The 15,649-nt window shown below is 34.9% G+C and overlaps 2 protein-coding genes and 1 long non-coding RNA gene across 3 annotated transcripts; 2 read left to right on the plus strand and 1 right to left on the minus strand.

Moving 5' to 3' along the window:
* Nucleotides 1-2,314, plus strand: LOC114275269 (uncharacterized). Its single transcript, XM_028217285.2, has 2 exons — nt 1-1,583; nt 1,675-2,314. Exons 1-2 carry the CDS (start codon nt 1-3, stop codon nt 2,312-2,314), a joined length of 2,223 nt encoding a protein of 740 aa, XP_028073086.2.
* Nucleotides 2,315-2,771: 457 nt separating this feature from the next.
* LOC114275268 (uncharacterized) lies at nt 2,772-5,239 on the minus strand. Its single transcript, XM_028217284.2, has 3 exons — nt 5,050-5,239; nt 4,748-4,836; nt 2,772-2,867 (listed from the first exon to the last, which is right to left on the minus strand). Exons 1-3 carry the CDS (start codon nt 5,237-5,239, stop codon nt 2,772-2,774), a joined length of 375 nt encoding a protein of 124 aa, XP_028073085.2.
* A 6,045-nt stretch (nt 5,240-11,284) lies between these two features.
* LOC145821281 (uncharacterized) lies at nt 11,285-13,085 on the plus strand. The gene is made up of 2 exons (XR_014363310.1): nt 11,285-11,518; nt 12,633-13,085. It is a non-coding gene; the product is annotated as an uncharacterized LOC145821281 (long non-coding RNA).
* The last annotated feature ends 2,564 nt before the right edge of the window (nt 13,086-15,649 follow it).

Below are 15,649 nucleotides of genomic sequence, written 5' to 3' on the forward strand. Positions count from 1 at the left end.
ATGTCTAGTTCAAATTCTGCCAATAACACACCATCTGCCTTTGATACTGAAGATGATAAGCCACTGTGGAAATATGTGACTAGATTAGAAAAATCTGGTGCAAAGGGGGGGAAATATACTTTTCAATGTAACTTTTGTCGGGTTACACGTAAAGGTTCATACACTAGGGTAAAAGCCCATTTGATGCAAATTAAAAATCAGGGGATAAAAGTGTGTCCAAAAGTAACAAGTAAGGATAAAGCAGATTTTGAGAGAGCAATTGCAGAAGCAGAGTTGAAATTGAAAAACTCTAAGTTGAAGAAAGTCCCATTGCCTCCTCCTAGTTCAAGTGCATCATTAGGTTTATGTTTTAATGAACCAGAGGAGATATATGGATCAAAAAGGAAGAGGTCAACTGCTTTAGGGAGTGGAAGTAGTAGTAACCCTGTTATGAAAGCATTTAACATTGGGGCTCGAGAACGACTAAATAGTGAGATAGCTAGAATGTTTTATTCAGCAGGCTTGCCATTTCATTTGGCAAGAAATCCTTACTATGTTAGTGCATTTACTTTTGCTGCAAATAACAACATACAAGGATATGTACCACCTGGGTATAACATGTTGAGAACTACATTGCTTCAAAAAGAAAGGATAAACATTGATAGGTTGTTAGATCCTATTCGAGGCTCATGGAGAGAGAAGGGGGTGAGTATAGTTAGTGATGGATGGAGTGATTCCCAACGAAGGCCATTAATAAATTTTATGGCTGTTACCGGAGGTGGGCCTATGTTTCTTAAAGCGGTTGATTGTTCAGGGGAAACAAAGGACAAATATTTTATTTCCAACTTGATGAAGGAAGTAATTATGGAGGTTGGGCCTAAAAATGTGGTTCAAGTCATTACAGATAATGCCGCAAATTGCAAGGCAGCCGGGCACCTAATTGAAGCACAATTTCCTCACATCTTTTGGACTCCTTGTGTTGTGCACACCCTCAATCTTGCCTTGAAGAATATTTGTGCTGCCAAGAATGTGGAAAATAATTCAGTTGCATTTGAAGAGTGTAATTGGATTAGTGAGATTGTGGGTGATGTGATGATGATCAAGAATTTTATTTGTAATCATTCCATGAGGTTGGCAATGTACAATGAGTTTGTGAGTTTGAAACTTCTTTCAGTTGTCGAGACACGCTTTGCTTCTTTTATTGTCATGCGTAAGAGGGTCAAGTTGATAAAGCAAGGTCTCCAAACAATGGTAATCAGTGACAAATGGAGTTGTTATAGGGATGATGATATTGGCAAGGCCAAGTTTGTGAAGGATAAGTTATTGGATGACTTTTGGTGGGATCAAGTTGACTACATACTTTCCTTTACTGCTCCTATTTATGACATGATTAGAGCTTGTGACACCGATAGACCTTCTCTTCACTTAGTATATGACATGTGGGATACAATGATAGAAAAAGTGAAGATGGTGATATATAAGCATGAAGGAAAGCGACTAGAAGATGAGTCTACATTCTATAATGTAGTACATCAGATTCTTGTAGACCGGTGGAACAAGAACAACACACCACTTCATTGCTTGGTACACTCATTGAATCCAAGGTGATTACAACACAATTTACTATTTTTATTAATTTAAGTTTAATATTATTCTTTCACATTTGTAATGAGTAGTACTTTTTTTTCATTTTAGGTATTATAGTGATGTATGGCTTCATGAGGATCCAAGCCGAGTTCCCCCACATAGGGATGAGGAGGTTTGTCTTGAGAGAAAAAAGTGCTTGAAAAGGTTCTTTGATGATCCAATGGAGCGCACTAAAGCAAATTTGGAGTATGCTAAGTTCTCAACAAAAGAGGGGCCATTTGCTGACATTGATTCCATTGGAGATAGATGTGATATGGATCCTCATAGTTGGTGGGTTGTTCATGGTGCATCTGCACCCACTCTTCAATCTTTGGCTTTAAGGCTACTTGTGCAACCTTCTTCTTCATCATGTGCTGAGAGGAATTGGAGTATATACTCTTTTATCCATTCAATGAGAAGAAACAAGATGACACCCCAACGTGCAGAGGACTTGGTTTTTGTTCATAGCAACCTCCGTCTTTTATCAAGGAGAACCCCACAATACCATGAAGGAGAGACCAAGTTATGGGATATTGCGGGCGACACATTTGATTCATTTGATGATGTTGGAATGCTTGAGGTTGCAAATCTGTCACTTGATGAACCTGAGATGGAGGTTGTGTTGTTTACAGATGATGGAGGTGCAAACGAAGAAAAAGGTGGTGATGCTAATGATGATGAAGACGTGCAAGAAATTGGATCTACTTGAAGTTTTGAAAGGCCTACTTCTTTTTTTCTTTTTCTTTTTTTTCTTCTTCTTTGTCTCTTATTTAGTGTTTTTGTGAAGAATATTGTTGGATGTTTTCCCCTTATATTTATTGTTGGATGTTGGATGTTGAATCTTTTGCCTCTCTTATATTTATTGAATTAATGGTACTATATTAGTGTTTGTTAATTTTGATTTAGAATGAATGTAATACGAATCTACATAACACATAAATATATATATATATATATATATATATAAATCGCCGTGTCCCCTGCCGTGTCCGTGTCCCCATTTTTTGAAAATTGCCGTGTCCCGTGTCTGTATCCGTGTCCGTGTCCGTGTCCGTGTCAGTGTCCGTGCTTCATAGCTTGGAAGTACTAATTTGAAGTAAATTGATCGTACAAAAAAAATAGAAGAAAGGAAACAAACCTCTGGATTAATCCAAGCTCATGATCACCTAAAATAAGTAGATTGATGTTGTATTTTCAACTGCATTACAAATTGCCTCTCTAGGATCCCCAACCTCTGCTATTAATATTGTTTCTGCTTTTACCTGTTGTAAATTAGAACAATATAATCAAATATTTGTGGTAGGTGTGCTACACATGTCCATCTTCATATGTAGCATGTCCTGAAGCATGAAGAAAACAATAGCAGCCAAGGTTTTGTGAGATCTTAGATTAAACATCAAAATGAGATATTATTTTATTGGGGTTTTGAAAATTTGTGACTTTAACGATATTATTATTATTGTTATTATTATTATTATTATTAAATTTAGAGACTTAGGCAATAAGCTAAGTGGCCTTATAGTTGAACCTGTTCTGGCAGAAAACATTGATGAAAACTTAAAAGAAGAAACAAATGTGTATAGAAAGAAGAATGATAAGATAAGGACTTTATAGAAATTGGCCAAAGTGAATTTCGAAACAACAAAGTTATATATTCACATAAAAACAAAACACTTGGATAATAAAGGCATATAAAATTAAAAACGTGTCTATTCATTTTGGATGTGATCTATGCTATATAAAATTTAAATCTAAACTTTTAATATAAAGAAAAATCTCGTATTAATAGAAAATCGGTAAAAAATTACAAATGGGTGGAAATCTTTGTACATGCAAATTTTTAGCGTCATTGCCCTACCCCCACAAAGCAAACAGAATTTTAGGTGAGACCAACTAGGATTTTGCTCAATTAAATTTTTAGTAATTTATGTTCAAAAATCTAATCCAACTATTCCAACAAATAAAAAATGTTAGGTTTTTGTTATTGACAATCTCGTTTGACAAAACTCCTTTCAGTTGTAATTTTATTCGATATTTTATTTCAGTAAGGCTGTGAGTTTTAGATGCGAATCCAACCCGAATTGTACCCTGGCAGAGAAGTTTGTGATGTTAATTCTTTCATGTTTGCCACTTCGCTGACTATATTCGGGTTCAAGCTGCCCAGTTAGCTCGCGGGGGGTCCAGGGGACAACACCCCTTGGTGGGTTCGGGGCAATGCCCAGGCGGGGTCGAGAGGCAGCGCCCCAAAGCAAAAGGCAAAATTGCAGTCGAAGTTGTTTTTCTACTCGAGCAGTCATTCTTGCGCTCAAGCGGAGATCGTGACCTTTCAGAAGTTTCACTCGCCTGCAAAAGTATTGGGAGTTGTTTATTTCAGCTCGAGCGGCCTTTTCTGCGCTCGAGCGTAGATCCGCTCTAGCGACCATCGTTTTCTATAAATATCTGTTTCAGTTTGATTCTAGGGTACGGCTTCCAGATCTTCTTTTTGGGTATTAGGGTTTTCTTCTGGAGCTTCTTTGCTTGTTTCCTTTGATATTTGTGAGAGTTTCAATCATGAATTGAGTGGAGTATATCAAAGGATTTGTTTGTTTTATTTATTCAATACAAAAGAGAGAGTTGTTCTTCAGTGGATTTCGGAGAATTTGGGCCAGAAGCTTTGGTGGATTCTGGAATGGTTCATCGTCGTGGATTTGACATCGGTGTTGTGGATTCAACGTTGTACAAGATAGTTCTGAGGTGAAGACGGGGCTAGAAGAGACACGTAAGGGTCGGTTCGATTCGAGCGTAGATTTGCTAGGTAATTGAGAGTACACTTGTGTAATTCCTTTATATCTTCTTAGTGGATTATTTTATGGTTTTTGCCCGTGTTTTTTTCATCACAATTGGAGGCATTCCAATTATGATTTTTTCACGTAAAATCGTTCTGTCGATTTGTCTTTATTGTTTGATTGGGATCGTTATTTACTGCTTAAAATTGATACATAATCACAAATCAATATCTAGGGAATTTTTAGATTTTTTCAAAAAATATAAATGCTTAAAATATGCAGATGAAAATCACCTGTGCATCGGATAATTTAGTCAACTAAACAAATATCTCAATTAAATGAAACTTGTAAAAACAAAAAAAAACAAAAGGCCATACCCCATGACTGGTACTGATACCCTTAGCTTTCTCTAAAATCCCCATTGAAACCACCCTGTTCTGTTCTTGGACAGACTTCACATACTCAGCTGCCATCAAAACAATAAAAATAAAAAATCAGAAACTTGTGAATGGAGAGTGGAAACTCCAATTTACTCATGGATTCATACAAATCACTTCATTTACATACATCGGTTCTTATAATTATGTATACAAGAACTCATACAAATCATTTCAACAGAGAGAGAGAGAGAGAGAGTAGACATAACTAGATGAGAAAGGGAAGTAGATGCGAGCATTGCCAAGAGGAGCAGCGAAGACATTGGGATTAGTGCCTGGAGATGGCTGAACCATGAAAATAAGCAGAGGATTGCCAGAGCTGTTGATGGTTTCCCTGAGATTTTGGAGCAACCACATGAGGGCATGGTACCTGGACTTGCTCTCATCAATTGCCACCATCACTTTCTTCCCAGCTTTCTCCACCACGGTCATTATTCTCTCTCTTCTCTTCGTTACTCTTCTAAGAGTTTTTGTTTTTTCAAGTTTCAACCTCAAAACACACACAAACACAGAAAAAACTAGTTACAGAAGTTTCTCTGTTTTATAATTGGTAGTTATGAATAAAACGAAGGTGGTTAAAAATTATATCTTGTTCAGTAGGTGACATGTGCTTTTGAAATAGAGTATGAGAATGGCAATGCTAAAATGATGTGTCATGCTACAATTTTATTAGGGAAATTTTTTTTTTTAAAAAAAAAAAAATCCAGAATTTCATAAAATCTGATGAAAAATTATTATGTATAATATTTTCTTAGTATTACAACAAAGAAGTTGAGGGTATGAACTTTTCCATTAAAGTCAATCAAAATGAACCATTTAATCTTAGAAAAACTTCACAAAACTTTGGAAAATGATATCTGAGAAAAAGAATGCCACCATATCTAAAAACTAGATTCTTATAATTACACACAAGATTTGTTGGGTAAAAATTAATGATTTTAATTATTAATATTTATAATTTTTATTATTTTTGTAATTATTTTTTCTAGCTATCACTGTTATGTTATTTCCTCTAAAATTTACAGGGGATACATTAATTGGCCAAAAATCCTTATTACTCACTAGAATATCAATGATTCAAATATTATAGTATCTGCATCCAAATTATTTATCCGGCATAAAAAATAATATATTTTAATGTATAATTTTTTTATTACAAAGTAAAATTATTTAATGAGATATTTTAATTGGTAAAAAAATAAGAAATTTAGTACAAAAATATATTATTTTTAAGTTCTTGATTTTTTTTCCGTACAACAATTTGAAACTATAGTAACAAGTAAATCTCTACTTTTCATAATAGGGACTTCAATAAATTGAGAAAGCAGTAGTGCTACATCTATCGAATTTAGGTTCGCTTAAATTGTCCAAATCTATGCAAGCCGGTCGTTCAATCGGTCATCTGGAAAGTTGTTTGGCTAGTCATCTAGGAGGATGCCGGTCATCTAGATGGATGCTGGTTGACACACCGGTTGATAAGGGCGACAATCGCGATTGACAAGGATAGCACCAATTATCCGGCCGGTCATTTGGTTTACATAATTCAGACAATTCAAACTAGTCCAAATTCAATTAAGAAAGATAGTGTGATTCATATACAACTCTATATGATAAAACTCAAATCTTAAATAAATTTTATATGGTACATTAAATCTTTTGATTATTGTTTGTCTTATCAATAAAATGCTGCTCTGGGTGCTGCTTTTTCTTTAACAAGTTTGTTTGCCAAAGTGGTTTTGGACTTTTGTTTGCCAAAGTTGTTGAAAGAAAAACCAGCCAGTCAACAAGTGCTCTTTTGGAAAGTTAGCTTTTAGCTTTTAATTCATTTTGGGTCACATTACTTCTCATATTTTATATATAAACAGACAAAAAAATCAACCAACTTTCCAAATCACTCCTAACCTGTAGTCCCACATGCATACAGATCCAATCAAATCCTACTGTTTTGGGATATAATTTTGTAACAATAATTTATTTTTAGGTAAATTAAATTCACCTCTTGAAATTTAAAAATATATATATAATTAATTTTATATTTTGACATAATTATACTAATTTTTCTTGAAGTTTTAATTTACCCTAGTGGTTGGCATACGCAATACACATGTAATTTAAATAAATAAAAATAAAATAAAATATTATATATTGTATGTCAATCAAGTGGGGAGTCTTCTTCTTTAGACCTTAGGTCCAAAGTTCAAGTTCCCCTCCTCTCATCTATTTAATTTTTTTTTATAAAAAAAAAATAGAAAACTAAAGGACACATAACATAAGGAGAAGCAATTGACTTTCACTAAATATAATAGTATTAATAACAATTAGGTCATTTTTCATAAATAATTTGTTAGTCATATGAATAAAAAAAATATGTCGTCACACTACAACAATTTACACTTTTGGCGATCATAATTGGCGACTAAAAGGAATTTAGTCACCAAAAGTTGTACAATTGGCAATTAAAATTTAAATTAGTCGGCGTTGTCTCAAGTTTTAGCTACTAAATTTTTTTAGTCACTTTGTATTATTTATTGGCGACTATAAAGTAATTTAGTCGCTAAATATGGCACAATAGGCGACTAAAAGTTTTTTTGGTTGGCATTATTTCATGTTTAGGCTACTAAAGTTTGTTTTAGTTGTGGTATATCAGTTTTTGCCTACTAAAATAAATTTAGTCGCCAAATAGCTAGTATAATGTTTGCTATTAATCTTTGGCAACCAAAAATTTGGTCAGCAAATATTCTTTTTCGGTGACCAAAATGATTTTAGTTGTTGTATAGTATTTTTGCCTATTAAAATAATTTAATCGCTAAATAAAAAGCATAAATTTTATTTTTTTATCTTTGGTGACAAAATATTTGGTCGGTGAATATTTCTTTACGGTGACTAAAATACTTTTAGTTGCCAAAAGTACTACAACAGGTGGCTAAATTTACATTAGTCGGCCATGGTATGAAATTTTTTTGGAGGGAACGTTTTCAAATATGGGGGCAATTATATTTTATTAGTTTTTTTTTTCATATTTGGTTTTATCAGTCCCCAACCCAGACAAAAACAAGACGACTCTTGTCCCTCTCTCTCTCTCTCTCTTTCTTTCTCACCATTGATCTTAGACCATCACTCACCGTCGATCTTCCACCGTCGCACATCACTATCGCCACTGTTAGTGTATTATAATGTTGGTGTCATATATAGTTGTCATACATTAGCATATATTATATACATGTAAAGTAAAATGTTTATTGTATTGTTTATTGTTTTTGCTTTCGGTGCATTTGGCATCCTATGTACAACACTCTCCTCTCTATAAAAGAGAGTGAGCTTCTCCTTATGTAATACAGATTTAACATCAATATATATATAATTTATTCTCTCCCTTTCTCTATACAGTTATTCTAACATGGTATCAGAGCTATAAGATTTAGGCTTGTAATTTTTTCTCACCGGCGGGCAGCTGGCCGGCAACCTTGCCTTCGCTGCCCGCTGGAATTTTTTTTTTTTTTTGAACACATACCTTCACTCCTCACGGATGGCATCCACTCTCTCCTCCGTTCGATTCACTACCACCATCTTGGTGCATTCTTTTGCTACCAAGTGCTTAATCACAAGCCTCCCTCACATTCACCATGCACCAATGACAAGTTTTCAGGCTCACGCTGGTCAACTTGGACAGCCGACAACTTTTCCAGCTCCAAGTTGTCAACCTGCACAGCCGACAACTTTTCCGGCTCCAAGTTCTCAACCTGCATAGCCACATGCTAATTTTTATGGGAACTTCAACCAGCAACCAAGATCTGCTACTCCGGCAGCTCCACACATGGCTTCTCAAGCCCCTGCTGGACAGACCACATAGTACAACACCGGACACTTCCCCCCCTCTATTTTTGATCTCACCAGCGCGGTGAAGTAGTCCGGGAACGTCATCCCTATCGCTCCCTCTTTGCCTCGTCGGACGTATGAAGTGTGAAGTGGGATGGTGCACAGTGCGTTGCACACTGTGTCTGTTCCCCACTACTCCAATTTTTAACGCAGCCTCAAGAGCTGCCCATGTGTGTATCTCTTTGTCCAGATCAGTGCCTCATCATGCTCACTCTCTTTTTTTTTTTATTCTCTTTATTCCCACTTCCTTCCCCTCTCCAATAAAATAATTCTCCACTACCTCCATATATCAAAATCAGTTCCACCAGCACAAAACATGCTCGTCTGCATATGAATACCCAGCTCTCTCTCCACTTTATCACATGGGCTTGTCCCCTCTCTCTCCTCCTATACGTTTGATTTCAAAATCAATTATTTCTATTTATTTTCTCCAAACTACTTTTGCACTCTTTTAAATACCCACATTTATTTTTCTTTCCCATCATTTCTTTTAAACTTTTCTTTCCACAACTCCCCTTTCCTTTCTTTTCTTTTCTTTATTCTCTGCCCACACCACACTCCACTCTCTCTCTCTCTCTCTCTCTCTCTTTTTTGATTTCCATTACGTTATTAATTATTTATTTATTTATTTTTCTCTCTCTCTCTATATATATTTTTATTATCCTCTGTTCCCACTCACCCCCCTCAGTCAAGCACGCCCTCACCTTTCTTTTATTATTTATATATATATGTTTTACTATAATCTCTTACCCGAACACTAAACACCAAAAAAAAAAAAAAAAAAAAAAACAAACAAACAAACAAACAAATCAGCCATTCACACCAACTGCTTTCTGCTCAGTCTTGTGTCATACATGTCATCCAGATTTGCACAACACTCTCATTTTTATTCCTATCGGGGATCCACTCCGCTCACCGTTCTACACCACCAAAAAAAAAAAAAAAAAAATACAAACAAATAACAAAAGAAAATAAATAAAAAAAACCCTTTCTATCATTTTTTTTAACATCTTCACTCTGTGTTGAGCTGTTTTACTCCACTTTATCAATCCCTTTGTTTCAACCTCAAATAGGTTTCTATCTTCACACCTATTTGAGTTTGAGGAGGGGTTATGCATATATCATGGTGAGCATGGTTACACACCATGCGAACCACCCAAGCTGATGAGCATGGTTATATACCATGGGAACCACCCAAGCCACCCCATGGTGCACTCCCTAAGTCGCCCCCTTGGTGCACCACCACAATCTTTTACATCGGTCCGGCATGACCCCGTAAACTGTCCCGACAACGGTCCGGCATGACCTCGTAAACTGTCCCGACATTGATTCCAATTAGCTTTTCCAACAGTCTGACACGACCACACAGTGTCTGCTACATCGGTCCGGCATGACCCCGTAAACTGTCCCGACATTGATTCCGGTTAGCTCCTACAACGGTCTGACACGACCAGACAGTGTCTCCTATCCTATTTTTATTTTATTTTCACGTTTTGTTACTCTCTCCAAACTCAAGTTGGTTTGTGTCTCTCCTCCTTGAGTTTGAGGGGGGCTGTTAGTGTATTATAATGTTAGTGTCATATATAGCTGTCATACATTAGCATATATTATATACATGTAAAGTAAAATGTTTATTGTATTGTTTATTGTTTTTGCTTTCGGTGCATTTGGCATCCTATGTACAACACTCTCCTCTCTATAAAAGAGAGTGAGCTTCTCCTTATGTAATACAGATTTAACATCAATATATATATAATTTATTCTCTCCCTTTCTCTATACAGTTATTCTAACAGCCACCACCACCGCTGCTCGCTCGCCGTTCGCCTCGCAGCTGCTCGCATCGCATCTCTTCAACATTGAGGTTTTTCTATTCCTCTCTCTATCTTTCTCCCTCTCGGTCTCCATTTTTCTGTCTTCGTTTCTCTATTTTCCTATTTTACTGTAGCTCTAGGGTTTGTTTGTTTGTTTGTTTTTTTTTTTTTTTATGGTGTAGGGTTTTGATTTATGTGAAATCAATAAACCAATGATTGAAATGGGTTTCTATAAAATAATTGAAGGAACATGTAACTTATTGAGTTTTTTTTTTAGCCAGAATCAAGATTTCCCCATTTCCCCATTTCACTCTAGTTCCAGATTCAAGATTTAGCTAGATAATTGAAAAAAAAATTAAAAGGCAACATGTTTTTATTTTAATCTTTTATGGGTTCCCCCCCCCCCCCCTCCTTTTTCTAGATAATAGACAGTTATTCTTCTAGATGAAAATTAGTTTGTTACTCATCAAGTGCAGGACATCTATGATTTCATTTGCTATAAGAACTTCATTTAGAATTTGCCTCCTTTGAGTCAAACCTTACTACAATACATAAAGAAAAATGTTTGGGGGCCCTAATTCTGTGGCTCAAATGTGGCTCAAATGGCCAAAACGACGTCGTTTTGGCCATTTTGATGTTGTTTTGTACTCAAAACGACGTCGTTTTGGCTATTTGAGCCACATTTGAGCCACAGAATTTGGGCCCTCTACCATTGCTCATACATAAAATATATAGTTGTTCTTAGACCAAAAATATATATATATATATAGTTGTTCCTCTCTCTGTTCTGCTTTAAATTCCCAATTCAGAGCTCTCTTAAAGCTTAATTTCTGTTCTGTTTTATATTTTTTCTCTGAATTAGAGCTATCTATGAAGTGGGTTGGTGTTTAATTGAGAGAAAGATAGTTCTTGCGATCTGTTTTTGAGTTTTCTTGACCTGAGTTAACTCATGGTTCGAAATGGTTCTCAATTGAGGTTTTTAACCATTGGGTGCTTTCGTGCTGGAATGCTTTTCACTCACAGGTTAGCTTTGAATGTTTTGTTTAATGTCCCAATTGATGGTTTCTATTGATTTCGATTTGTATGGTTGATATGTTCGATTTGATGAAGTGGGTATCAATTTGTTTCATTGAAATTTCTGTATTTTTGTTTGGAATTTCAAAAAACATTATTTTTTTAATGGGTTCTAGATTTGGGAGTCTGTGGTTTTGTGAAATTTGCTCATTTTGGAGTGGTGGTGATGGAAAATTATGTGGAGTTTTGTTGTTATGGGTACCCATTGCAGAGAATTTAAATAAAATAAAAAGAAAAATGTTTGAGACCACATTAATCTCCCACAATTTAACTTACAATGATTTAATTTGGTACATGTTAATTTTTGATTGGTTACAGGCTTAATAATATAGGACTCGCCACCCTTATCACATCATTATAGATATATTTATGGGTGTAAAATATAAGTCTGAAATATTGTTAAAATAAAAAATAAATAAAAACCACCACCGCATTAAATTGATAAGAGGAGTCTAATTTTTGAGTTGGGATCTTAGAGGGTTTTTTTGTATGGCTGTTGTATTATCAATTTTTAATTGTTGTACTTTCAATTTTCAGTCATAAGAAAAATCATTTAGAAAAAATCACTCTAAAAGATTTTAGCCTTGTTTGGTTTGTCTTTGGAGAGATAATTTTTGAGAAAAAATTTCAAAAATTTCTTTGGTTGAAAAATTATAAAAAAAAAAAAAAAACATCTAAAATCATTTTTCTTTCTTCTACGTACCAATCAATCATATTTTCTCTCGCATCGCATCTATTCAACTAAAATATTTTTATTTTTTTTACTTTTAAATTATACAATAAATTAAAAAAATACATAAATTTGGTGTGCAAGAGTAGTTTTTAAAAATACGACCTGTGAGCATGTGTTGAGTTGAATAGATGATTTGTTGAATTCACATGAAAATGCATTACAGAATCATGATCTTTAATTTTGCACCATCACGACTACAATTATGTTCATGCCATCAATATCACATTGCCTCTAAAATTAACAAGATATTCCAAATATTTGTTGCCTCTACAATTAAGTTCATGCCATCAATATCACAATGCCTCAAAGTTTATGTCATGATGTAAACAGTGGATCATTGCATATGATTGCAAATATCTGTTGCACACCTGCTGAGGCTAAATGCGAGGACACTAAGGAATGAAGGAAGGAAGTTTGTAATGACCCTATCACCGTGACACTAGCATGTGCTTACATGTTGAGTCTCAATTGAAAGTATGTAGCGGTGTAAGTGGGGACTACGAAGCCAATTCATATTATAAGCTAACACTCAAGTGGATGACCCGTGTTGTGAACAATATCTTAATTAGAATTTTTCTCGTAACTATGTGATTTATATGAGCATGCTACTGTCTTAAATAGTCTTTGAGTTGGTTGTGTTTTGTGTTCTCTTTCTTGTTTTGCATACTGCAAAGGTCGACATTTCTACTAATATATGATTGAAGCTTACGTATAATAATAGAATGTCATCCATGGCTTACTTGACTCATCATTCGAAAATGTAAGGCTAATTATTGTTCATCATTTCTTTTCTTTGCCCTTCATTAATGGTTATTTTGCCCTTGTTTTTCTTTAACCTATCACCTATTTTCCATTTTTCTCATTTCCATTTTGATACCATTTCATATTTAGCACCTTGCTTCAATTTAGAACTTGTAGTGCTTTTTGAAATCTAAACAGATATCATATTGGTATCTTCTATCTTGGTTCTGAATGAACTTCTTCAAAATTTTAGTAAAGACTATTCTAATAGTGGACTTCCTATGCATGATGATTAATTGATAACTTATTTTTTAAAATTGTGAAAAGTTACGTTGTGTGGAAGAAAGATAATGAATTTCATTTTAATGAATAATATGAGGTTGATAGTATGTAATGTTTTCTTTCTTGCCTACTTTTTTTTAAAAAAAATAAAATAAAATAATTAACTGTTAATTAGATGTTATGTCATGCACGTCAGAATCAATAATTGTCAAGAGTTATTACCTTTCTCTAAATCTTAATAATGCCAAGTAGAGGTTATATTAGCGTCATCTTCAAAGTAATTATTTATTTGTGCAAGTGTTTTTTACTACCTATACATTGACCAGGGTGATTTCTTCTTGTTGTCTCTAATTTTCTCATTAGATATCATTGGCAACCAATTTTCTTCTGCAGATCAAAAGACTTCTGGAAGTGACAAATAAAAATATACTTCTCTATAACATGCAATATAAAATGTGTAGTACAACCTATCAACTAAACAATTTCCATGAATGCCCAAAATTGCGGTCCACGGGAAACTAGATCATAAATTTTTTTAGTAGTTAGCATCACTTAATGAGTCTTGTGTTTCAGAACATCAAAATAACTTTTGGAAATAATGACAAATTCATCAAAATGTGTTACAACAAAAAACAAAAGCATTACCCATTTTTAAAATCAACGAAAGTAAATGGAAAGCATAAAACTTAACTGATTCAAACCCATAATAGGGCACAATATTAGGATGCCTTAACTGGCTCAATAAAGCAATTTCCTGTCAGAAACACTCAACATAAGAGCTTCCATCCAACAGTTAATAGAAATTAGACCAAAACAAGCAAAAAGAGAACTAATTTCTGGTGAAAAACAAGAAGCCTTATCTTGCAGAGAACCTCAATTAAATTTATGACTACCAAACTTACTTGTCACAGCTGCTTTGCACTTTCCTTTGACTTTGTGTCATCCTAGAGTAATGTAACCTCCGTCATTGCACACATTTCACCACTTTCCCTAAAATGGTGAGGACAAGGCGAGATATAAAAAACTCGATCAGTGAACAAAATTTGTGAGAGAATGCATTAGAAAAACTATACATGCAACAGTAATCAAACACATTGGATGACAGAAAGCACACCGCATTATGGCAAGGTAATACAATCTCTTCCTTCATCAATCTCTAACTGATCTACATCATCGCCAATTTTGCCATCTCTTCCTTGAGGCATGGTCATTTTGGCTCATTACACAATTCACATTAATCAAGTTGATTGAGATGCCACCAAAAACATCTAATACTGAAGATGCATCATCAGTGCTTAGAAACTTCATCCCAAATTGTCACAAGGAGTAGTAGTCATATCATGCATGAATAAATTTTATTTATTTATTATTTATTTTGTGTCAAATAGCCATCCAACTCAAAAATTACAAAAGTTGCAGAGAGATAGAAAGAGTTGAAATTCTTAGGATCCGTTTGAATGGATGTGGATTTAAAATGTGTGGATTTAACATTATGTACCACAGACCTGGATCAAAGTGGATCTAATTGGACAAAAATTAAAAGGATCCTCGTAGACTATTTAACTGCATAAAATTTAAAGGTTCTAATATTGTTAATTAACCCAGCATTTTGGTCCGGCCTCAAAGTTGCGGTGCAAAAACTAGCATTTTGGGACCTGTGTGGATGTGCCCGAACGCCCCGGGAGAATCCCGTTTCGTTCATTTGGGCTTACCACAGTTCAGACTCAAATGTCACGGTTCTGAATCTAATCTCACAATGTGCGATGTGAGACTGATAAATCACCAAAGAGTCCAAATCCGGCAAATCATTTTGGAAAACTGATTTTTAATAAAGAAGTGCCAAACATGAACTGCTTTGTCAGATACAGAGTCGCCACTTAAAAATTTTGTTTTGGGGGAATTTAGGAAACCCTGACTCGTGCCTAAGGCCACGTGTCCGTCATCATCAAAGTTGCCTCGGCTCAGGAATTTGGGTACGATTGGGGAAGGTCATTTAATGAGCACTCCCGTTCGCCCGATCAAAGATCGGCCTGTACTAAGCATGATATCTTGTTTTTGAAAACACATGTGCTCTTATTCCAATTAATTAGCTAGTCTTACTATGTGATGCGCACAGCGAACAAGTATAGACTAGATCGCCTAATTTGGAACGAGGCATCGCATATTCATTTGAAAACGGTTTGAAGTTTGTTACTCGCAAGTAGGCTAAAATGTGTATTTCAATGAATTGTTCCAATTCAAGTAATCCAGCCTTCACCCACAAGCATTCAGGCAGTTAATCAACTAAGCAGTTAGCCTCATGGCAAGCATGCTTTCATGGTAAC

The sequence above is a fragment of the Camellia sinensis genome, chromosome 3, assembly GCF_055761805.1.
Source record: "Camellia sinensis isolate YWXY chromosome 3, ASM5576180v1, whole genome shotgun sequence".
Taxonomy (NCBI): Eukaryota; Viridiplantae; Streptophyta; class Magnoliopsida; order Ericales; family Theaceae; genus Camellia; species Camellia sinensis.